The sequence below is a fragment of the Muntiacus reevesi genome, chromosome 19 (genome assembly GCF_963930625.1).
Source record: "Muntiacus reevesi chromosome 19, mMunRee1.1, whole genome shotgun sequence".
Taxonomy (NCBI): Eukaryota; Metazoa; Chordata; class Mammalia; order Artiodactyla; family Cervidae; genus Muntiacus; species Muntiacus reevesi.
The window spans coordinates 38,903,244-38,927,760 of NC_089267.1; the positions used below are offsets into that span (position 1 = coordinate 38,903,244).

The 24,517-nt window shown below is 40.9% G+C and overlaps 1 protein-coding gene across 4 annotated transcripts in view; it reads right to left on the reverse strand.

Moving 5' to 3' along the window:
- Window positions 1–24,517, reverse strand: part of ARMC2 (armadillo repeat containing 2) — a 159,566-nt gene that overhangs the window by 66,753 nt on the left and 68,296 nt on the right. For all 4 annotated transcript variants that reach the window (XR_010659954.1, XM_065911817.1, XM_065911815.1 and 1 more), the window contains exons 11-12: window positions 20,722–20,867; window positions 14,597–14,696 (exon numbers count right to left, since the gene is read on the reverse strand). Coding sequence is in view for 3 of the 4 variants with exons in the window: in XM_065911817.1 (XP_065767889.1) it covers window positions 14,597–14,696; window positions 20,722–20,867 (246 nt within the window). In the remaining variant the exon portion in view is untranslated. The remainder of the gene's footprint in view (window positions 1–14,596; window positions 14,697–20,721; window positions 20,868–24,517) is intronic.

The following is a 24,517-nucleotide window of genomic DNA, read 5'->3' on the forward strand; positions in this document are numbered from 1 at the left end:
GGTGGCAGCGGGAGAGGTTAGCAAAGTTAACGACCATGATGTTGAGTTCACCCTTGATAAATGAATAAAAGCAGATATGTGGTGTGGAGGATAGGTGAGCTGACACTGGCAGGAGGAGCATGTCTTGAGAAAGAATACCTGGGGCGGTCCCTTTCCAGGTCTGGGGTCACCTTGTTTGTCTCTGATCACCAGACAGCTCCCTAAAGAAGCTGAAGCAGGTAGGTCTTAAATCTAAAGCGAGCTCACAAAGTTGTGCTATAAAACGCCAGTTTCCCTTCACGTGAAGCCAGTGGTAACTTCACGTCATTCCCCGTGGGGCAGGCCTCTCCCTGGGCTCTGGAAAGAGAGTACTCCCGCTCCCTGGTCACACCCAACAGCAAAGCAGACCATTTTCCAACCAAGACAGAGGCTGTTTCTGAGAATTAGGCTCCTGGAAGGAAAATTCCACTGTGTTTTCTAAACTGAGGAGCATGAGTTTTTCCCATAAACTCTGATACACAATATCTGATTAAAGGCACTCTGCACTAGCCCTACCTCTGAAAATTGTAATAATTACTATTATTACTAATAGTAGTAGCAGCAACTAATTGTCTGTGTTAATGATGCACCAATCACTGTTCCAAGCACCAAGGTACACAAATTAACTCATTCTCTGAAGCGACAATTTGCAGCTCCTTAATTTGAACAAAATGTTCCCAGTCTCCACAATCCGGATAGCCACCTCCCTCATGCCTTAGGCGGTAGTTATGGCCAACATTTCTAGACTTCCCGGTGTTCCCTGGACTTGCTCTTATTTCCACAAAAGCACATTAAGCAAGACAGGAAAGACATGATCAGTGTTTTTAAATGACTTCTTAAAGCACACAATAAATAGTTGCATTCTGTTGGCTAAATCATCAAGAGAATTAATTAATTTACCTCCTAAGGTTTGTCTTCTGAAGGATGCTAGACCTCTCCCTCTCTTGCTTAGCTCTGCCACTTCACCTCTACCTCCAATGTTTGTTTTTCTGGTTGGTCTAGCTCAGAAGACTTCTCTGGCCCTGTACCACCTCCAGCTGTCACTGCTGATTTGCTGACCAGATCTCTGGCTGCAGGTAAAAGCAGGTTTCCCTCTAGGTCCTCATTCTTCAAAATTCAAATGACCTCTACCCACCATCACATTTGGTCCCACCTGGGAAGACTGGGTGCTGCTTTTCCTGCTTGAAAACTTCCCTCAGGCCCCTGCTACTTTTAAAATTCTTTGATTCAAATATCTCTGTGGGTCCTAATATGGCACAGGTTATCAAGCCTGACATGGGGATAAGAAACTCTCGGCTTTAGGGCAGGAAGAGTTAATGCTGCCGCAGTGCCTCTCTCCCTGCCTTCAGATGGAAAAAGGAGGGGGTGGTTCCTGGCAGCAGTGGTGCCAACTGAAGGATGGCATGCAGAATCAACAAATGGGCTGGCAGATTGCACTGTGTGCACCACCAAACTTCCAGCAACTGCTACGCTTGCTGCTTCTGTCCCCTTTCTCAGGGTTGTCTAAAGCATCGTCTTCGTTTTCTCCCCCCAACCCTTCTTAAATATGTTCTCCACGAATCTTGAGAGAGAATGGAATAGGCCAGAAGGGGAGCAGGCTCACAGGCGGCTGGCAGAGGTGGTGTTTCCTGACCACCCCTGCCAGTGCTTGTCTGGACTCATTGGGAATCCTGAACGAGGGGACTGAGCAAGAAGACCCCTTAGCTCCCCACGGGTGGTCTGTACTCTGTGCAGTATCCAGCCCCTGCACGGTGTTACCGTGAGGTTGTTTATTGTTCCACAGCCCAATCAAGCTCTACCAGATATCACTTAATTAAAATCCTACAAAGATTTGAAAAATTACACAAAGGCCGAGATCATCAATTTGCAGAGAAACAACTCGCAAAAAAATAATTTCATCATTGTGCCATTCTCCTTTGAGGTACACAGCCTCTCCTTTATTCTAAGACAGTATCTGAGAACCACCTATAAATCAACACTGTTATATAGCCTTTTTGTTAAACTGAACACAAAGTTGCATGTTCAGACCACAACTATGTAGTTTTGAAACAGCAAAATGAAGATGAATCAGGAGAATCTTTTTTTTTTAAGAAGGCAATCTAGTATAACCAGTTCACATTGCCTTTCTAATTTTGCTTAAAAAGGAATCAGCCCAGCAACAGCTCGGCCAACCAGAGCTCAGACAGGTTCACGTACTGGACGAAGCCTGACCTCAACTGTGCGTCCCAGGTATAGCCGGTAGAAGGCTGAATGCTCTCTAGTTTAGCATAAGCTGTGCCCTCGTGAGCAAACATGTTCCTCAATCTGAATGGGCTCCACATGCCTGTAAATCAAATTACTTTAACTGGAACAAAACAAGGAGCAGGACACTGCTGAACAGAGTGGTCTCTGTCAAGTTCCAGCAACAGCCTCTGTGTTGACTGTGATTTTCCATGTGAGAAACACTGGCCTAAAGTCAATGAAGGAGACTTCTCCCTACCCAGAGATGTAGAAACTGAGGCTTCAAGAGGCTCCCTGGCCCCCGAGTCCCACACTGGTGAAGAGAAGAGGCAGGACTTGGACCATCACTTCTGTACTCACAGATGGATTCCCAAACCACTTCAGCCCTCCTCCTCATTCCCATGACCCTCGTCTTCCCCAGGCTCAGCCCCAGAGGCATCTTCTATCCTTCCCTCTCTCACTCGGTCACCAAGTTCCCTCCCCTCTGTCATCTCAAAATCTCCCCTGACCCCAACTTCCCACACCCACTCTGGCTAACCCAGTCTGTAGACTCTTGTCAGAGATCCTTGACGGGCTCCTCCCTCTGTGACCAAGGTTAACACCACTTCTAGAAGTACAGTTCTTACATCACCCCCTTGCTCAAAATCATCCACTGCCTATAAGACGCCAAAGCCAGCATCTAATTACCATCCAGCCCCACGTGACCACTTCTGCCATTACCTCACATTACTCCCCACCCACTGTCCATTCCTCCCTGACTCCACACCCTTCCTACCCACAGAACCTTAAAATAACCCATGTGCATAATGTTGACCATTGGGGGAAGGAACCATATCAAGATGTCACAGAAAGAATCAACTATATTCAGCAGGCTCCATTACTTACTTCAGAGAATACTTCTCCTGAGTCAAGGAAAACATTTTAGAAAGACTTTCAAAAATGGGTTGAAATTGAAGGGGTTGTAAATGTGCTCAAAATTGGAACCCTCCTTTAACCGGAAAATTAAACTCATCAAGAATGCCCTCTTTAAATTTTGGTTAGAAACTTCTCACGCAATCCGGATCTGAGAGCTCAATCAGGATTTGCAATTTGCAACATTTACCCAACTTCCCACCCTCAGACAAAACTCCAATGTTAATCTAGCTTACAGGTGGCTTGAAGAACAGCTAAATTTTTCCCATTGGGAAGACAGACTGCAGTGCTGCAGAAATGCTAATTAACCCCAGGCTACTGAAAGTGGGTCAACAGTTTGCCCAAGTGCTGAGCCATACAAATCAGAAGCATCTGAGATGTTGGAGGCTCAAAACCAGAATCGAAGTAGAAAATCACTTAAAAATCACAAGAGATTATACTTGATGCTTTCATCCATCTATCCATCCCATCACCATCCCTTTAGTGAGCGCCTACTGTATGCTTCTGAACGCGGCTATCACTCAAAAGCACCAGGGCGATGCTAGAATTTCACTGGGCTCTGTTCTTTTTTTTTAAAGTCAACAGACATAAATCAGGCATTTGGGTTCTGTGCTGAGTCGGAGGGGGTGGGCGGGAAGAGCCAGCTCCACAAGGGCAAAGCAGCAGGAGCTGGAAAGAATGAACAAGCTCAGGGCTTTTTGTGCCGCCCGCCCGGTCAGGGGTGCAGACCGAGGCCAAGGCCGAAAAAAGGAGTGAGCTCAGCCAAACGCTCACAGCACCCACTGGGAATGTGGCTGCCGAGGGGCTGGGAAGACAGCCACAGGGCGCTCCTGCCAGGCTGGAGGCGGAGGGCGAGCGGGGAGCCAAGTCACCATATAAAGGCGCCGGGGGAAGGGGTGGAGGCGCCTCCCTCGCCAATCGTCTGCGGCCCCAAAGAGGATGGAGGGGGGCAGAAAGGTCGCGCTATCCTCTGGCCTGCCGCTCGGCTGTGGTTGCAATGGAGAAGAACAGCTCCAAAAGGGGCCAATATTTTTTGCTTTCAGCCTATGCTCTCCAGACATTCCGGGTCCCGTTTTCAACACCAGGATGCCTGAGCACTCTGAATCAGACGGCGTTCACATGCTTGAAGACAGCCGCTTGCCCGGGATGAGAGAGGCTGAGCTTAACAAGCAGTACAAGCTCGGACACGCTGGGGGATTCCCAGACAGTGTTCTCCGAGGCTGACGATTGCCCCGCACCAGGAAGTTCTCTTTCACAAAAGCAACACAAGAAACTGAATGTACCTGCAAGTGGGGAGGGGTAGACAGATAGCTGTTTAATGGCTAGGAGTGATGGGAATGTAGATAAAGGTTATATTTGGGGGGGGGGGGGGGACTGTGACCTTTGCAAAACATTGCCAGTCTTACAAGTCTTATTTGAGGGATTTTACCTGATCTCCTGCCCAGTAGATATTTATAGAAGGAATGGGGAAATCGTTTTGCGTGTTCTCCCAAAAAAACAAACCCAAACATATTTTGGTGAGCTGCTAAATGTGGCGACGCTGATGTCAGAGGCACCCTGAGGGAGGTCTGCTTTGCAAGGCTGCCACAGACCCCGCTCACGCCTTCCACACCGGGCCCATCTGCTTGCACATTTGGTTGTACCAAATGCAGTTTACACCATAAAGCATACAATATGTGCATCGTTCTTAAATGAGATTTGTCATTTAACTGAATTTCGGTCAGCATTTTAAATAGATCCATTTCTTTGTGCTCTAGTCTAACTTACAAACTGCACCCAGGCTGACTGCAGTGCTGTGTTTGGGTCTCAGTTTTTGTGTGTGTGGGAACTGAGAGTTACCAGTTAGACCATGGATCCTGGACAAATCAACCTCGGAGACAGACACGAGCCAAAGAAGTTCCCCTTGTTCTCCTTGAGGAAGTCCTTTGTGAGAGCTGGGTGAAGTGGATGCCTTTTCCCTGAGACTGTTGATGAAACCCTTGGCTTGTACCACAGCCATCCTATTCTGACAAGCCCGCTGTCACTGAAGGGCTTATGGGTGGGCAGCGTTGTTGTGAACCCAACCATGCGCTATTTAAAGTGAACAGATTGTCCTCAGCTTTGTTGCAAACTTAACAAAGGTTAGGTATGGAGATATACTGAAATTTCTCAAGGCAGTAATAAAATTCGGTGGTTGCTTCATTAGCAAATGAATCAAGAACAACTTGTGGCTTGTCTAACTAACTGAGGATAATGAATCCTCCCTTCCCCTGCCAGTTCAAGGATGCCCAGGGCTCACTTTTCCTGAGTAGCCCAGTGTGACCAGTGTCTGAAGCCCCATTAGTGCAATGGCCGAGTTATCAGACTGGGTTTGGTCTGGGCGCCATCTGTTTTGACACAAGCCTGGCAGAGAAAATCCCTGGAAGGGTCGGTTATCACCACTCACTGGGGAAACCTACACCAGCTCCGGGCACGGCTTGCTCACTTGGTTCCTGCTTTGTAAGGGAGATTCTCTTTCAGCCACATGCCTGAAGATGAAGTTTGACCCTGTGCGGCTGCTTTGATTAATCACTTTAAAATCTCTTGAGGATTTGTGGAAAACCCTCCTCTGTCAGTATTGGGGAAAACAATTTGCTTTTAAGGGGCCATCTTAATGATTTACACCACAGGTTCCCACACCTGCTCTTCACCTGAGGTGCCTATTAAAAACAGGTTCTCGGGCCCTGCCCCAGACCTGAATCAGGCTCTCCCAGGGTGAGGCCTGAGAACCTGTATTTTTAAAACTCCCCAAGTTTAGGAAACCATGATTCGATGATTCAAATCAAGAAGGAATTTGATATCTCACCACGTTAATACTTACTGTTTTAATATCATGTTTAAAAACTATGAATCCATGTTTCTTGTAAATAATTCTCACAACACAGATGGGTAGAAAATAAAGGTGAAAATGCTCCCCCCACCACCTTAAGTTATCAACTGACCTAATAACTGAGACAGATTAAGGACACTGCAAAAAGACCAATTTTCATATGCTGAAGTCAGCCTTTTCCTTGAAAAGAGATGAATATGAATAAGGTGTGAGAAAAAAAACCAGGAAAAAATTTTTTACTTTTGACATTTTCTCACTTTTTTTATTTCCCTTTAATGGAATACAACACCAGATGGGGGAGGAAATATTCCACTTCTCCCAGCAGCCATCCGCTTTGGTGCTACCTGGTTCCAAGCAGGATCTCCCCCTGGTGGACGGGGGAGGCAGCTGGCCACAGTTTCCTGCTAAGCTCCTCACCTGGTTGATGAAAAAAACACTCAAAGAGGTGTGTGCAGGTGACAGTTCATTTATCACTAGAGAGGGGTTTTCTTTTTTTGAGATTTTTGTTTCTATGTTCTTCAAAAATACACTGAGTCATAACATGATTAAATTTAAAAATAAGTCCCCAAAAAATGAAATCTCTGCCAATTGTCAATGTACCCTTCAAACTTTTAAGACAAAGGCAAAGCTAACCTCTTAGGACAAAGAGAAGGGCTACAGACTGGTTACTGAGTCCCTGGGTGACAGCTCTGTACACTAAGAGACTATCATGCGTCCAAAGTGTGCATGTGTCTATAATCCAAGTTAGCCTTGGAGAAACATTTCCTAGAACTGAAACAAAAATAGTTCTAGGAAGTAATAATTCCAGTTTAAAAGTTGCTGGAGGACTGGGGTACATTTCAAAGATCAGTTCAAAAGTCTCAGTGTCCAAGTAAACCTCAGGTGGAGTAAAATCTGAGCCACCAAAGATAAATACACTCACATCGGGATGTGGTGTGCGGTTTCTGTTTCTGGAAATCACTTCTATCTCTCGGGAAAGAGGAAAAACAAATCATATCCAACTAGTCACCTGGGCCAAGGGGAACAGGAACCTAAGATGCTGTGCTGGTCTGAAGTAATTTAAGTCCAGCATTTCTGTTTTGCTGCTGTGTATGGCAGCCCATCAACATGAAAAATGTGGGGAAAATTATTATTTCCTCCTCCAAAGTAGGAAGAGGAAAGTAAATATTTAAAGAAGAAGTATTATAGGACTAGAAAAAAAATTGTATAATACTTTACAGATTCCAAAGCATTTCACATACACAAAATTCATTCTTTCAGCACTTATCATGAGTCTGTTATGCCAAGAATCATCTCAGGTCTATAAAGACAAAGTCTGTGTCCTTAGGGAATCCCAATAGTGCATAAGGCAGTTACACAAATGATAACCATTTAGAGAATCACAAAAGAAATATTTACAAAGATCTCTGAGAGCTTTTGGTTAACGATTTTAGGAAGTGGTTGGGACACATAACTATTTCCTTGTAGCCTGAACAATTTCCCTGCTCTTCTAAAGCATTCTGGTTTTGCGGAAAATGTAAAATATATATATTTTCCCTTACTAGAAAATATCAAAAGATGATTCAAAACTGTAATATTTCCTTCTTTTGCATAAGTAAAAGACAATATAGAGTCAAAGTGTAATTTATAAAAAGTTAACTTGGCTCTCAGAGAAATATTAAATGAACACATTAAGAGAATTATTTATCTCATTAATGAGGGAAGCCAATACAATGGTAAAGTGGGCTCGAAGAACAAGAACTGGGTGTTTACAAGCATTAAAAAGAATGTTTGAATAAGATTACTAGGTTAGAATCACACCTGGCTAACGGCCTTAAGGTAACAAATCATAACTCTGGGGTTATCTTGTCTACCAGAGAAAAAATCTACAAATTAATGTGTAACTTTATAGTGTCTGGGTTCTAATCAAATAGTAAACAGCAAGTTTAAACAAAGATATATTCTCCTTGGGAATTAAGCCCTCTTGGTTAAACAGTGCCCCAATATGACTTTGTCAGAATATGCGGGCTCCTACCCCACACTCTAGCTCTAAGTTTTGGATGATTTTTCTTAATAATAGTGAGGTTTTAAAAAATTATTAAGATTTTTCTTAATAATAGTAAGGTCAGAAACATACTGCTTGGGTCCTCAGCTCTGACCATACTAACTGGGTGTACTAGCTACATTAAAGGCTTTAAAATCACGCATGCAGTGTGTAACATTTGGGGACTGGCTTTTTTCACTCAGTATAGTTGGAGATTTATCCAGGATACAGTATATATAAATAGCTCAGTCCTTTTTTAATGCTGAATAGTATTCCATGGCATAGATATCCCACAGTGTCCTTAGCCATTTATCCAGAGAAGGACATTTGGTTGTTTCTGGTTGTTTGATTATTACAAATAGAGCTGCTACAAACCTTTAAAAAATAAAAATTAAATGATACACTGATGAGGAAAAAATTGGCTGGTCTTAGAAGGCTTCAAAGAGAAAGGAACACAAGCGCCACAGCTTGAATATGAACTGGCTTTTGAAGGTGAGAACAGTCGAGAGAAATTTCATCAAAAGTCCCTCAGGCTCTTCTCACTGAGAACCTATTCAAAGTCAGTATTTAGATTCTTCAGGTGTTACTTTTAAGAAGGTTGGTTATGAGGTTCCCCTACTAATTACAAATAATTGCAAAAGACAGGTAATGACTACCAAAGCAAAGTTAATAACAATGGAAAGGGAGAGAGAAATCTACACAAAGACGACACAGGCATTTAAAGAAGTTTATCAATAGACTCATGCTCCCAATGTAGGACAAATAACCTCTAGGGTAATAATTGCTGCTTGTAATACTGTCCTTTGGCATCGATAAGAGGAAATTATTTTTAATATCTTCTAAGAGAGCAAGGAAATATGTAACATATTTGAATATGACTGTTACCACAATGACTAAAATAATTTTGGTGAAGGCTTCCCTGGTGGCTCAGTGGTAAAGAATCCGCCTGCCAATGCAGGGGACACAGGTTCCGTCCCTAATCTGGGAAGATCCCACATGACGGGGATGTGCCACAGCTACTGAGCCTGTGCTAGATCCCGGAAGCTGCAACTGCTGAGCCCACATGCTGCAACTACTGAAACCTGGGCGTCCCAGAGCCCGCAGTGTGCAACAAGAGAAGCTACCGCAAAGAGAAACCCGTGCGCTGCATCTAGGGAGTGCCCCTGCGAGGCACAAGTAGAATAAAATGCGAGAAGCAATGAAGACCCTGCGTGGTCTAAAGTAAATAAATAAAAATTTTTTTGAAAGTTTAAAAAGGTAATAACTTTGGTGATTAAGGGGATAAATTGCACATTTCCTTGGTAGTTCTAAAAACAACATGTTACTGTACTTACTTTGCAAGATGCTCTTTATTCATCTTTGAACCAAAATAATTTTAATAGGGATACAAAATTACAATGTAAATCAATAGAGAAAAATATGGCCTTTAAATACCAATTTTGCTTTGTAGATAACTACCAGTCCAAACTGAAAAGTAGTTCAATAAGAAGTGTGGTAAAATTTTATACCAATTAAACTTTAAGATATTTAGTCCCTTGAACCAGAAAAAGCATATCCTTAACTATACTCACATCTCAAGAAAAAGCATATCCTTAACTATACTCACATCTCATATTGTCAAAAGCCAGATGCCAGAACTTTCTACTTTCTATTAAACACAATCATCATTTAAACTACAATTAGAGAAACAAACAGTTATGTACCAGTAATACCATAACAAATAGGGCTATTTGTCAGTACTGGACTGATGGGTTTTCTTCTTTTTCAAAAAAATTACAGATTATGACATAACTTGAAATCAAACTGTTAAACAGAAATGTTTTCTTTAAATCCACATTTGAAAACATCTCCAGTTACTGTCTAAGTCATCCATGATCAAAACACCAGTAAGTAAAAAAGAAACTATGATGGTAAATTAAAATTAAAACCCATAAAGTAATCCCATAAAACAAAATTACAAAATAAAATCCATAATTAAATCCCTTTATAAGTATAATATTGAGAAGTTTCTTTTAATGTTACAGCAAACTATCTTTTCTACCCTTTTAATTTTTTCCTTAGAAAACCAGAACTAGGAGTATCTAAGCTCCCAGGGGGTTAATTCATTTGTCTAGTGATTAGAGTTCTGATAGTATATTTTACCAAAATCTAAATCAGTAAGTGCCTAGTTCAGTTCAGTTGCTCAGTTGTGTCTGACTCTTTCCAACCCCACAAATCGCAGCACGCCAGGCCTCCCTGTCCATCACAAACTCCTGGAGTTTACTCAAACTCAAGTCCATCAAGTCGGTGATGCCATTCAACCATATCATCCTCTGTCATCCCCTTCTCCTCCTGCCCCCAATCCCTCCCAGCATCAGGGTCTTTCATAATGAGTCAACTCTTCGCATGAGGTGGCCAAAGTACTGGAGTTTCAGCTTCAGCATCAATCCTTCCAATGAACACCCAGGACTGATCTCCTTTAGGATGGACTGGCTGGATCTCCTTGCAGTCCAAGGGACTCTCAAGAGTCTTCTCCAACACCACAGCTCAAAAGCATCAATTCTTTGGTGCTCAGCTTTCTTCACAGTCCAACTCTCACATCCATACATGACCACTGGAAAAACCATAGCCTTGACCAGACGGACCTTTGTTGGCAAAGTAATGTCTCTGCTTTTTAATATGCTATCTAGGTTGGTCATTACTTTCCTTCCAAGGAGTAAGCGTCTTTTAATTTCATGGCTGCAGTCACCATCTGCAGTGATTTTGGAGCCCAAAAAAAACAAAGTCTGACACTGTTTCCTCTGTTTCCCCATCTATTTGCCATGAAGTGATGGGACCAGATGCCATGATCTTAGTTTTCTGAATGTTGAGCTTTAAGCCAACTTTTTCACTCTCCTCTTTCACTTTCATCAAGAGGCTTTTTAGATCCTCTTCACTTTCTGCCATGAGGGTGGTGTCATCTGCATATCTGAGGTTATTGATATTTCTCCCAGCAATCTTGATTCCAGCTTGTGCTTCTTCCAGCCCAGCGTTTCTCATGATGTACTCTGCATATAAGTTAAATAAGCAGGGTGACAATATACAGCCTTGACGTACTCCTTTTCCTATTTGGAACCAGTCTGTTGTTCCACATCCAGTTCTAACTGTTGCTTCCTGACCTGCATACAGGTTTCTCAAGAGGCAGGTCAGGTGGTCTGTTATTCCCATTTCTTGAAGAATTTTCCACAGTTTATTGTGATCCACACAGTTGAAGACTTTGGCGTAGTCAATAAAGCAGTAAAATAGTTTCTGGAACTCTCTTGCTTTTTTGATGATCCAGCAGATGTTGGCAATTTGATCTCTGATTTCCCTGCCTTTTCTAAAACCAGCTTGAACACTTGGAAGTTCTCGGTTCACATATTGCTGAAGCCTGGCTTGGAGAATTTTGAGTATTACTTTACTAGCATGTGAGATGAGTGCAATTGTGCGGTAGTTTGAGCATTCTTTGGGATTGCCTTTCTTAGGGACTGGAATAAAAACTGACCTTTTCCAGTCCTGTGGCCACTGCTGAGTTTTCCAAATTTTCTGACATATTGAGTGCAGCACTATCACAGCATCATCTTTCAGGATTTGAAATAGCTCAACTGGAATTCCATCACATCCACTAACTTTGTTTGTAGTAATGCTTTGTAAGGCCCACTTGACTTCACATTCCAGAATGTCTGGCTCTAGGTGAGTGATCACACCATTGTGATTATCTGGGTCGTGAAGATCTTTTTTGTACAGTTCTTCTGTGTATTCTTGCCACCTCTTCTTAATATCTTCTGCTTCTGTTAGGTCCATACAATATCTGTCCTTTATTGAACCCATCTTTACGTGAAATGTTCCCTTGAGATCTCTAATTTTCTTGAAGAGATCTAGTCTTTCCCATTCTGTTGTTTTCCTCTATTTCTTTGCATTGATTGCTGAAGAAGGCTTTCTTATCTCTCCTGCCTATTCTTTGGAACTCTGCATTCACATGGGAGTACCTTTCCCTTTCTCCTTTGCCTTTCGCTTCTCTTCTTTTCATAGCTATTTGTAAGGCCTCCTCAGACAACCATTTTGCCTTTTTGCATTTCTTTTCCATGGGGATGGTCTTGATCCCTGTCTCCTGTACAATGTCACGAACCTCCGTCCATAGTTCATCAGGCTCTCTATCAGATCTAGTCCCTTAAATCTATTTCTCAAGTCCACTGTATAATCATAAGGGATTTGATTTAGGTCATACCTCAGTTGTCTAGTGGTTTTCCTTACTTTGTTCAGTTTAAGTTTGAATTTTGCAATAAGGAGTTCATGATCTGAGCCACAGTCAGCTCCTGGTCTTATTTTTGCTGACTGTATAGTGCTTCTCCATCTTTGGCTGCAAAGAATATAATCAATCTGATTTTGATGTTGACCATCCGGTCATGTCCATGTGTAGAGTCTTCTCTTGTGTTGTTGGAAGAGGGTGTTTGCTATCACCAGTGTGTTCTCTTGGCAAAACTCTAGTAGCCTTTGCCCTGCTTCATTCCGTACTCCAAGACCAAATTTGCCTGTTACTCCAGGTGTTTCTTGACTTCCTACTTTTGCATTCCAGTCCCCTATAATGAAAAGGACATCTTTTTTGGGTGTTAGTTCTAAAAGGTCTTGTAGGTCTTCATAGAACCGTTCAACTTCAGCTTCTTCAGCATTACTGGTTGGGGTATAGGCTTGGATTACCATGATATTGAATGGCTTGCCTTGGAAATGAACAGAGATCATTCTGTCATTTTTGAGATTGCATCCAAGTACTGCATTTCAGACTCTTCTGTTGACCATGATAGCTACTCCATTTCTTCTAAGGGATTCCTGCCCACGGTAGTAGATATAATGGTCATCTGAGTTAAATTCACCCATTCCAGTCCATTTTAGTTCGCTGATTCCTAGAATGTTGACATTCACACTTGCCATCTCCTGTTTGACCACTTCCAATTTGCCTTGATTCATGAACCTAACATTCCAGGTTCCTATGCAATATTGCTCTTTACAGCACTGGACCTTGCTTCTATCACCAGTCACATTCACAACTTGGTGTAAGGTAATCAAATTCATTCTTCATCTGACACAGCAAATTCTTATGCCATGAAATCTTTCAAAGTATGTAATTTAGGGAAAATACAAAATACATAGGGGAATTACAAAATACATAGTATTTGTAGTCCAAATACTCAGAATCAGGAAATCAAGTGCATATCTGTAAATTGTTTTCTTAAAGTTAAATAGAAACATTAACACTTTCAGCAAAGTTTTTATCATCTTTAAAACATGCAGGTGGTGCTAGTGGTAAAGAATCTTCCTGCCAGTGCAGGAGACTCAGGTTCAATCCCTGGGTCGGGAAGATCCCCTGGAGTAGGAAATGACAACCTGTTCCAGTACTCTTGCCTGGAAAATGTCATGGTCAGAGAAGCTTGGCAGGCTACAGTCCTGCCGCAAAGAGTCAGACATGATTGAGCAACTGAGCACATAATACATAATGGTGTAATATGAACACAGAAATTTCTCTATCAATATAACCAAAATGAGACTAGCAACCTTTTAATAAATAGCTGATAACAGTGTAAAATATGACAAATTTAGTCATTCTCAGCAGAAGTACTTGACTGGGTAAGAATAAGTTTAGCTCTATTTGTGGCAAACAGGAATTATATTTTGAGGGGGTTTTGATATGGTTAATATAAACAAACACAAAGTTTCCTATTAAAACCATTTTAGAATATATATAATTTGATTTTAAACTGGTGATACCTACTATGTAATTTTGAAAATTTACCATACTGGACATTAATACATATTTTCATTTATAAACCATCCCACTAAAGAGTTGATGTCACTTTAATCATCTGTAAAGACAAATAAAACTAGCCTGCATTTAATGACTATTCAAAACTGACAATATCATAAAAATCAATGTTTGTATTAAGTATTATAATTTTATTAAGGGAAAGTCATTTGTGAGTTCTTCCTTTTTTAAAAACAGCTATTACATTTTTGTCCAACCCATTAAAACCAAATTACTTCCTTTAAATACTTAACCTCAAAATGTCATCTTCTAAATACAACAGTGTCAAAAAATTAGAAAATTTCAGGGCTAGAAGAATCTTTGGAGTATACCCAGTGTAGGGGATCCCGAACTTTAGTTTGCATTGGAAGTCCCTGCAGTTCTTGTTAAAGTGCAGATGGCTGGGCACATCTGCACCCACCTGGCTTGGTAGGCCTGGGTTGGGGCCTGGAAATAACCAGTGTAACCCCACTCCGCTCAAAGGTGCCTCCTGTAGGAGGCGTCCACACAGTACTAGGAGGAACAGCACCCACCCTTCACCCAACATCGTGAGTCCTTGTACTGCATGCACATCCTTCTGAGGCCATCTCTGCCTCAAATTACTTCCTCCCCACCTCCTCCATGAAACTCCCTGCCTCCTGGGGGCAGCTCGTTACATATCTAATGGAAGCTTCTAAGAGAAAATTATACATTCAAAACACAAAGTCATTCAACATGGCCTTATTACACAAATACACGAATGCAAAGACACAGTGAAGAGTTAAATGTATAAAGAACTGACCTGCTTCTTCTGGTATTTGTTTATCAGATTCAAAAACAAGGCATAACATCTTGAATAGCTGGCCAAGGCTTCACAGCAGTCATGGTAAGAAGTAAGTTTGCTGTAGAAATGTCAAATGGAAAAAATAAAAGTCAGCTTTGTTTTTCAATAAAACTCAAATATACCTAGGGTTGCTTTAAATGCAGACCTTCAAAGCATTGTCCTGTGCATGAAAAGCAGTCTGGAAATACTCTATACACTGGCCCAGAGATGCCTCAGGGAGTTGGTTACCTGCTCTAGATTCCAGGAGCATAGGGTGGGAGCAAGGAAAATTTCAAGTTCTTTGAAAAAGAGAAAGCTGAAACCTCTAAGGCAGGTGGTGATGGTTTAGTCACTGAGTCGCATCCAACTCTTGCGACCCCGTGGACTGTATCCTGCCAGACTCCTCTGTCCATGGAATTCTCCAGGCAAGAGTACTGGAGTGGGTTGCCATGCCCTCCTCTAGGGATCTTCCCGACCCAAGAATTGAATCCAAGTCTCCTAAATTGCAGGCAGCTTTTTTAACAACCAAGCTTGTGGTTCAGAAAACACAAGATAAGAAATTTACACAATATCTGGTAAATTTCAATCTGGTAGAGTCAATCTCTTGGAACTCCAGCACAAACAAATGTTAAACTGCTCAAATATGCTAGGATATTAGCGGCATATTAATATCAGGCAAAATAGACGTTAAGGCACAAAACCTTGAAAATAGCTTCAAATTTTCAAAAGTAAGTAAACAAACTAACATAACACACAAGGTGGAACTCACAGACCTATATCAAATTAATAGATGTTCATAAGCCTCTCATTAAGTGACAGATTAATAGAAAAAACATCACTAATATTTTAAAAACTTGATCATGTGCCAGGCCATGAACAATCTCAGTAAATTACCAATGTTTTAGATCACATTTTAAAGACATACTTTTGGAAATTTAAAAACACATAACTTATGGGTCAAAGAAATAAGAAAATAAAAAACCACATATCTGAATAATAACAAAAAATACTACAGATCAAAATTTAGATGCAGCTGCAGTAGTAGAGGAAAATTCATAATCTTAAGAAAGCTGATAGGAAAGGGATTTCTAACCAACATGGAAAGAAATATGTGCTGTGTTTAGTCACTCAGTTGTGTCCAACTCTTTGTGACCCCATGTACTGTAGGCTGCCAGGCTCTTCTGTCCATGGGGGTTTTCCAGGCCAGAATACTGGAGTGGGTTGCCATGCCCTCCTCCAGGGGATCTTCCTAACCCAGGGATCAAACCCAGGTCTCCCCCACTGCAGGCAGATTCTCTACCGTCTAAGCCACCAGGGAAGCCCAGAAGAAAATATAATATATCCAAAAAGAATAGAAGAATTACTAAGGCTAAGAATGAGGAATACAATAGGAAAGAAACTTACAATAGAGTGGTTTGATAGATCTATTGGTTCTTTGCAAAAACTAATAAATTGGCCAACCTTTGGCAAGACTGATCAAGAGAAAAAGAGAAATACCATAAATCTTCAAAATAAGGAATGAAAATCAACATCAAAATCAAGAGGCAGTGTGACATAGCAGTTAACCATGTAAATTCTGGAGCCAGACTATCTAGTTTAAATCACAGCTGTGCAACTCTGGGAAAACTACCAAATTTCTCTATGCCTAGCCTCCTCATTGGTAAAATGAAGATAATAATAATAAGTATCTACCTCTTAAAGCCATTACAAGGAATAAATGAACTAGTATTTAGAAAGTGCTTAGAAAACTGCCTGGCACATAGTAGGCACTGCATAAATATTTCTTAAGTAAGTAATATAAATAAAAGAGGTATAATTAGAGAGGCAACAGAGATTAAAAGAATAACAGATGAGATCAGGTACATTCAGGGTGGTATGGCCATAAACGAGTCACATGTAAAAAAATGAAATTAGATCATTCCTTAACTCCTTACACAAAAATAATGGATTAAAGATCTAAATTTCAGACCAGACACTATAAAATTTGGAGGAAAACATAGACAGAACACTCTGACAAAAATCACAGCAACATCTTTTTTAATCCAGCTCCCAGAATAATGGAAATAAAAGCAAAAATAAACAAGTGGGACCTACTTAAACTCAAAAGCTTTTGTATAGAAAAGGAAACAATAAACAAAACAAAAAGACAACATAGATTGGGAGGAAATATTTGCCAATGATGTGACTGATAACGGATTAGTCTCCAAAATTTAGTTTATGACACTTAATATCATCAAAACAAACAGCCCACTCAAAAAATGGGCAGAAGATCTGAATAGACATTTCTCTAAAGAGGACATACAGATGGCAAACAGGCACATGAAAAGATGTTCAAAATTGCTAGTTATCAGAGAAATGCAAATCAAAACTACAATGAGATATCACCTCACACTGGTCAGACTGGTTATCATAAAAAAATCCACAAATAACAAATGTTGGAGAGGGTGTGGAGAGAAGGGAATCCTTTTGCACTGCTGGCAGGAAAGTAAATTGGTGCATTGACTATGGAGAGCAGTATGGAGGTTCCTTAAGAAACTAAAAATAGAGCCACTATATGATCCTACAATCCCACTCCTGGGCATATATCCAGAGAAAAACATGGCTCAAAAAGATACAAGTACCCCAGGGTTCAATGCAGCACATTGTTTACAAGACATGGGAACAACCTAAATGTCCATCGACAGAGGAATGGATAAAGAAGGTGTGGTGCGCGCACACACACACACACACACACACACACACACACACACACACACACACACGAATATTACTCAGCCATTAAAAAGAATGAAGTAAGGCCACTGGCAGCAACATGGAGGGCTCCCTGGTGGCTCAGAGGTAAAGAATCTGCCTGCAATGCAGGAGACCAGGGTTCAATCCCTGGGCTGGGAAGACCCCCTGGAGAAGGGCATGGCAACCCACTCCAGTGTTCTTGCCTAGAGAACCCCATGGACAGAGGAGCCTGACACGCTGCAGTCCATAGGGTCGCAGAGTCAGACACGACTGAAGTGACCAAGCAGCAGCAGCATGTGTTGACTCTGAAAAGAAAGAATACTAATGAACTTACAAAACAGAAAGAGACTCACAGACTTGGAAAGCTCATGGATGTTGGGGCAGGGGTAGAAGGGATGGTTAAGGACTTTGAGCAAGTCATGTATACACTGCTATATTTAAACCAACAAAAACCTATTACATGGCACAAGGAACTCAATGTTAAGTAGCAGCCTGGATGGGAGAGGGGTTTGAGGGAGAATGGATACATGCATGTGTATGGCCGAGACTCTTCCCTGTCCACCTGAAACTATCACAACATTGCTAATCAGCTATATCCCAATAAAAAATGCTTTTGGTGCTAAAAAAAAATAAAAGGATAACAGAATATTTGGAATGTCCTTATATAGTCTGAAACTGAAACGAATGAATTCTTATAAAAATATAACTTTTAGAAACTGAACCAAGTGTAAATAGGACATGACTATATCATTAAAGAAAGTGAATCAGTTGTCAATGATATTCACACACGCGTATACACACAACAGGATAAAACAGCTTTTCAAGCAAGTTCTACAGACTTTTCAAGAGGCAGGTAAGTTTAATTTTCAGAAATTCTTCTGAAATAGAGAAAATGTTGGAATATATCCCAGTTAATTTTATGAGGCTGGTATAAATTGGACATTAAAACCAGACAAGGACAGTATAAGAAAGGAAATGTATAGGTCAATCTAACTCGTAACTATAAATGAAAAATCCTAAACAAAATACAAGCTGAGCAAACCTAGCAATATATGATGGTTTAACATGTGAAAACCTGTTAATTTAATCTACTATGTTAAAGAATTAAACAAAGAAAATCCATATAATCAAAATATATTCAAGAATTCAAGGAAATTTAAAATCCATTAAAGGGAGAAAATTGTTCCTTTGACTGTTAAGGGGTATCTACAAAAACCTACAACAAACAATTTCAACTAGTAAAACTACAGAAACATTTCCCTTAAAGTCAGGAGAAAGCCAGCCAGCCTAACACTCTCATAACTTTATACCGGACATCCTAAGCAATGCACCCAAGGAACAGGTGAGGACAGGGGCAGAGCTGTAATAATAGGGGGAAAAAAGAACATATATACACACACACACATATATATATATATATATATTCCTGGTAGCTCAGCTGCTAAAGAATCTGCCTGCAATGCAGGAGACCTGGGTTTGAATCCTGGGTCGGGAAGATCCGCTGGAGAAGGGATGGGCTACCCACTCCAGTATTCTTGGGCTTCCCTTGTGGCTCAGCTGGTAAAGAATCTGCCTGCAATGTGGGAGACCTGGGTTGGATCCTGGGCTGGGAAGATGCCCAGAGAAGGGAAAGGCTACCCACTCCAGTATTCTGGCCTGGAGAATTCCATGGACTGTATAGTCCATGTGGTTGCAAAGAGTCGGACACAACTGAGTGACTTTCACTTTCACTTTCAAGCAATGCATCCAAGAAATAGGTGAGGACAGGGACAGAGTTGTAATAATTGGGGGGGGGGGGGGACGGAAAACAAACTATACTTGTTTGCAAATAAGTTGCAAATAGAAAATCCAAGAGAGTCTATAGAGTCTTAGACCTAATGTTAATCAAGATGTTCTGGATAACATGATTAATAAGCAAACATCAATACTGTTCACATACACTAACAATACTCATTAGAATTGTTTTCTTAAAAGATGCATTTATAATTGCAACAAGAGTCATGAAGGAATACATCTAACAAAAGATGTATTTTTTTCTCCAAAAAGACAAAATTTTTTAAGAGAAAATTATAAAATTTTATGAAAAGAAGAAACATCACAACTGTTTATGGATGGAAGACTTGATATAACAAAGATGTCAGTTCTCCCCACCTCTGTCTCAGTTACCCTAAATACTGAGTATAGTTTCATGAAAAAAAAATCCAAAGTTCCTTTCATGGACTTTTTAGCTGATTCTCCAGTTCATGAGGAAGAGAAAATAAAAATTTGGATTTTAAAGGAGAAAAGTGGAGGATTCATCTTATTAATATCTTATAGCAAGACTTAAACCCATAACAGTAAAAAAACAACGTGTTACTAGTCTGAGGATGGGTCAGACAGAATGTTCAGAAACAGACCTGCACGTATATGGAATCTTGCATTCTCTTGAGTAGGCATTCAAAAGCAATGAGAAAAGGATGGCGTATTCAGTAACATGTGGTGGGGAAACTGTCTCTCCACGGGGAAGAAAAACCAAATTGGATCTTTACATGCTGCCATACACAGAAATCTTTATGATTTTATGTGCTTCAAAATGGGACTAATTAGGTACCCACAATTAAGGACCCAGATAGGAAAGTACAGTGCTAAAAGATCAAAGCCGGACTCATATCCTCATGTGGGATCAATTACCAAATCAGTCTTCAGGAAATTTTGTATTTTGTTAAACAGCTACCATACTACAGTTCAAGAAAGGCCCGGGTCTCTGGAGAAGGATCATTATGTCAAAACACTGGTAAAGAGCAGTGAAGGGAGAAATGTAAATACATAATTCAAAGACAGTTCTGAAATTTAGTCACATCTTGTTTTGAGGCAGCCTAGATTCAGGTTATCATTGCTTCTGCAGCAAAGTAAGTATAAACATGACTACTGAATGTGTGAACCAAAGTTCAGCCAAACAACCGAAAAAAAATAACCTGCAATTATAAATAAAGTCAGATCAGACTTTCCTCTTTTCTGTTAGAATCCTTAAGCACTGTTTCCAAGTGCACCAGTAGGTTTGAAGAGTTTTGTGATACAGCTCTTTATCTCCAATAAGCTAAGAGTTTTGTTTCTTCCTTTTATAAAAACACTAGGAAAACTCACAACTTTAAAACACCTTAAAGTCAATAAGTTTAAGTCCCATCACATTAGAAATATGTAAGAAATGAAGTCAATTAAGTCTTAAGTCACTTATTTTAAACTTGGGCCACTAGATTTACCTTTTCTTCTAGGTGACATAAAAAGCAAAAACGAGATTCTTTGCCAGTCACACACACAAATACTAAAGATAACCCCCGAATCTAAACACTAGCATTACTGTAAGGCTACTTTGTATTCCTACTCTACCTTACCTGAATATTCTGGCAATGTTGGTACAGACATCCTTGTCACCTATGTACTGTTCCATTACTGTGCAGAGCTGGGGAAGGGCATTGATGCTTAGCAACTTACTTCTTGCTAGTGGTGAATCAACCAAGTTTCTCAGTGTAGCAGTCACCTAGGGAAAAAAAGCATGTTAGTGGCATTTTTTTTTTTATTAAAGAAAACACTAATACAGCAATGCTTATCAGTGCGGGAGAACCCACACCATAAGTTTTGTTACATCAGTAGCTAAACCAAGGCCCGTTATGCATCACCCATCAAAGAATCTGAGCCTATGCACAAGCAGCAAGAAATGAATACAAAGAAAGTCTACTTTGGTTCAAAAGTAATGAATGAAATATTCCTGTTAAGAAGTAATTAATATACCAAAACCTGAGGGTTAAGCAGATCACAGTCTGGCTTTATAGAAGGTAATTAGGTAATTAATTGACCCTGTGACATGCCACATGAGTTCAAAAGATCAGAAACTTCTTGTTCCATATTCTTATAAATACCATCAAATAACAATGCTGCAGCCAAAGGATATTCAAGAATGTTAGTCTCTTTCTCTTTCTAGAGGCAAGAACTAACCTCTTGCAAATTTGTCTTGTTTTATAAAAAACAAAGCATTCAGAAAAACTATGTACTTTAACCCTTGTCTGAAAGTGGAGAAGAGAACAATTTTAAAAATCTATAAAATGAAAGCTGCTGTTATCTAATAATTTTACATATATGCAAGGTGTTCTTTCCTCCTGAGATGGTACAGGCAGGCCATGGGTTAAGGGAGTCAGCTTGGGAGTTGGATGGCCTGGTCAAATTCCAGCCCCACCCTTCATCAGTTTAGACTTAGTTAGTTAACCTCCCAGAGCACATTTTCCTCATCAATAAAGTGGGGATGGTGACAGTTGCCCTGGCATTGTTAGGATTCAATGAGATGAGATGCGTGGCTGGCATTACCAGTGCCAATTAATTAACAGGAGTTCAAAAATCACAGGTTCCATCCTCGCCTTTGTTATGGGTCTTCACATCCAAAACGCAGAAGGAGGGAGATTACTAGCCTTAGACTCAAATGATGAACAGTCAAGTCCCAAATCTCTTCCTAAATATGTGACTGAGGCACTCAGTCATTCTTCAACTCCCCCACTCTTTGTCTATGAAAAGGGGATTACAAACTCTGCTCACCAGCCAAGGTTGCGTATAACAGGTGGAAAAAAAGGTAACACGGTTTTTGTACACTGTAGAGGATTATGTAAATAAAAAGCATCATTACAGCCATAACAGATAAACTTTAACAATTATTAAGATGACATGTATGTTTGATTAGTTTTCTTTTGTAACAAATCGCAACAACAAAAAATTTTTTTAAAATATAACCAACCATGTTCTCTAGAAAACATAAACATAATACTTCAAACAAATGTGTGCAAGTCTTTTGTAGTTGATTCAATTACACAGTGATTCAGTAAATTCTTCCCTGAAAGGTTCAGTATCCAAAACACTGCAGGGGAAACAAACTATTCTAGCATTCCACTTAATCTACCAATGTAGTCTCTTAAGCTAAGGAAGGTTTACAAGCCATTCGAGGCATTCCAAGCCATCACTGCCATAAAATGGAAAATTCTCATCATCTGTCCCCGACTCTAACCTGTCCACCCTCTTCAGAGACAGCCCAGGCACTGGAGCACTGCTGGTTTATGTCAACCCAAAGGATGACTCGCAGCTTCCCCACTCCTTCACCAAAGAGCACAGACGCTCGCGTGGGTCCTGGCCAGAACCAGACAGGCAGAGACTGTGGCAAGATCGTGCAGCACTGATCCCACCCACTGTACACACAAACACCCCCTTCCCTGGACCCCGAGGCTTCACAGATCCGGTACCTCAATTTGTCATCTTCTCGCTCCCCACACTCAACCTCTGGCAGGGGATGCTGTCAGCAGGAGGGACCAGAGGTTTCTTAGGAGCTTTTATTTTCTTGTTTCAAATTCAGTTTGTTTTTTTTTCCCTCTCCCTTTCAACCTTTTTCCTCAGATCATTAGGAAAAGTCAAGACAGTTCAAGGTTCTTTTGCCCCAAAGATATAACTTTTACAAATGGCCCAAATCAAGACGTGACCTATCACCTGATTTTAAATCAGTATCTATTTACTGCCTGGATCACACTGTGTACAGTGCAAGGAGTTGAGCATGATGTGATACCTGGAATGTTTCCATATTTCTTGGTTGTAATGCTGCTAGAATCACATACATGAAACATACACTATGCACTTGAAAAATACATAGTAGTGATGTCTCAGGTCACGACACTACCATCAACACAGCTGCTCAAGTTGCAAAACTCAGAGATATTCCAGAACCCTGCCTTTCTGCTTTCTGTTCCCCTAAGCCCTACTGGCTTTTTGTCCATTGATGCTACCATACAATTCCATTTCCTGACTTTTTTGTCTACAAGGCCTGGTGTGACCTGACTCTGGCCAAGCCCTCAAACTTCATCTCATACCACATACCCCCACAAACTGCTTTATCTTAGGTTACTTAATATAATGTTGTATTGTTTCTGTATTTCTCTATACTAGAAGCTTCAGTGAAGGTACACACTTTGTCTTTTCACCATTGTGCTCCCAGGTCCAACTCTAGCGCCTGGTACACAGTCAGTCAGTTCAGTTGCTCCGTTGTGTCCAACTCTTGGTGACACCATGAACTGCAACACGTCAGGCTTCTCTGTCCATCACCAACTCCTGGAGTTTGCTCACACTCATGTCCATCGAGTCAGTGATGCCATCCAGCCATCTCATCCTCTGTCATCCTCTTCTCCTCCTGCCTTCAATCTTTCCCAGCATCCCAATCTTTCCCTTCAATCTTTCATTGGTCTTTTCCAATGAATCAGTTCTTTGCATCAGGTGGCCAAAGTATTGGCCAAAGTATTCAGCTTCAGCATCAGTCCTTCCAATGAATATTCAGGACTGATTTCTTTTAGGATTGACTGGTTTGATTTCCTTGCAGTCCAAGCAACTCTCAAGAGTACACAGTAGGTCCTCAATAAACATTTGTTGATAGAATGGATTACTGGATTAATATCTACAAATAAACCACTGGTACACATAGAAAGGTTGGGATTCAGAAAACTATGGATGAATCAGAGAATATCTCTGAGGTAGATGGATTTTAAGATGATTAATGAGTTTCAAAGAATTAATGCTTTCAAATTGTGGTGCTGGAGAAGACTCTTGAGAGACCCTTGGACTGCAAGATCATCAAACCAATCAATTCTAAAGGAAATCAACCCTGAATATTCATTGGAAGGGCCACTATTGAAGCTGAAGCACCAATACTTTGGCCACGTGATGCAAAGAGACGACTCATTAGAAAAGGCCTTGATGCTGGGAAAGATTGAGGGCAGGTGGAGAAGGGAGAGACAGAGGATGAGATGGTTGGATGGTATCATCGACTCAACGGACATGAATTTGAGCAAACTTCAGGAGATAGTGAAGAACAGGGAAGCCTGGTGTGCTGCAGTCCATGGGGGTCACAGAGCTGGGCATGACTTAGTGACTCAACAAAAAGGATCAGAGGAATAAAAAAATAACTGATGAAAGAAAAATAGACTTCCTGGAGGGGCCCTAGTGTATTCCCTGTTCATTTCATCCATGACAGCAGCTCCTTCCTGGGCTCTTAACGTCTCTCCCCGCTTCCCTCTCAACACCTGACTGGTCACCTTTTCCATCTCTTCTTCCCACTTCCAGGGTTGCTGGTTCCGTGTAAGCCTACTTCATCTCCTTCCCAAAGTCTGT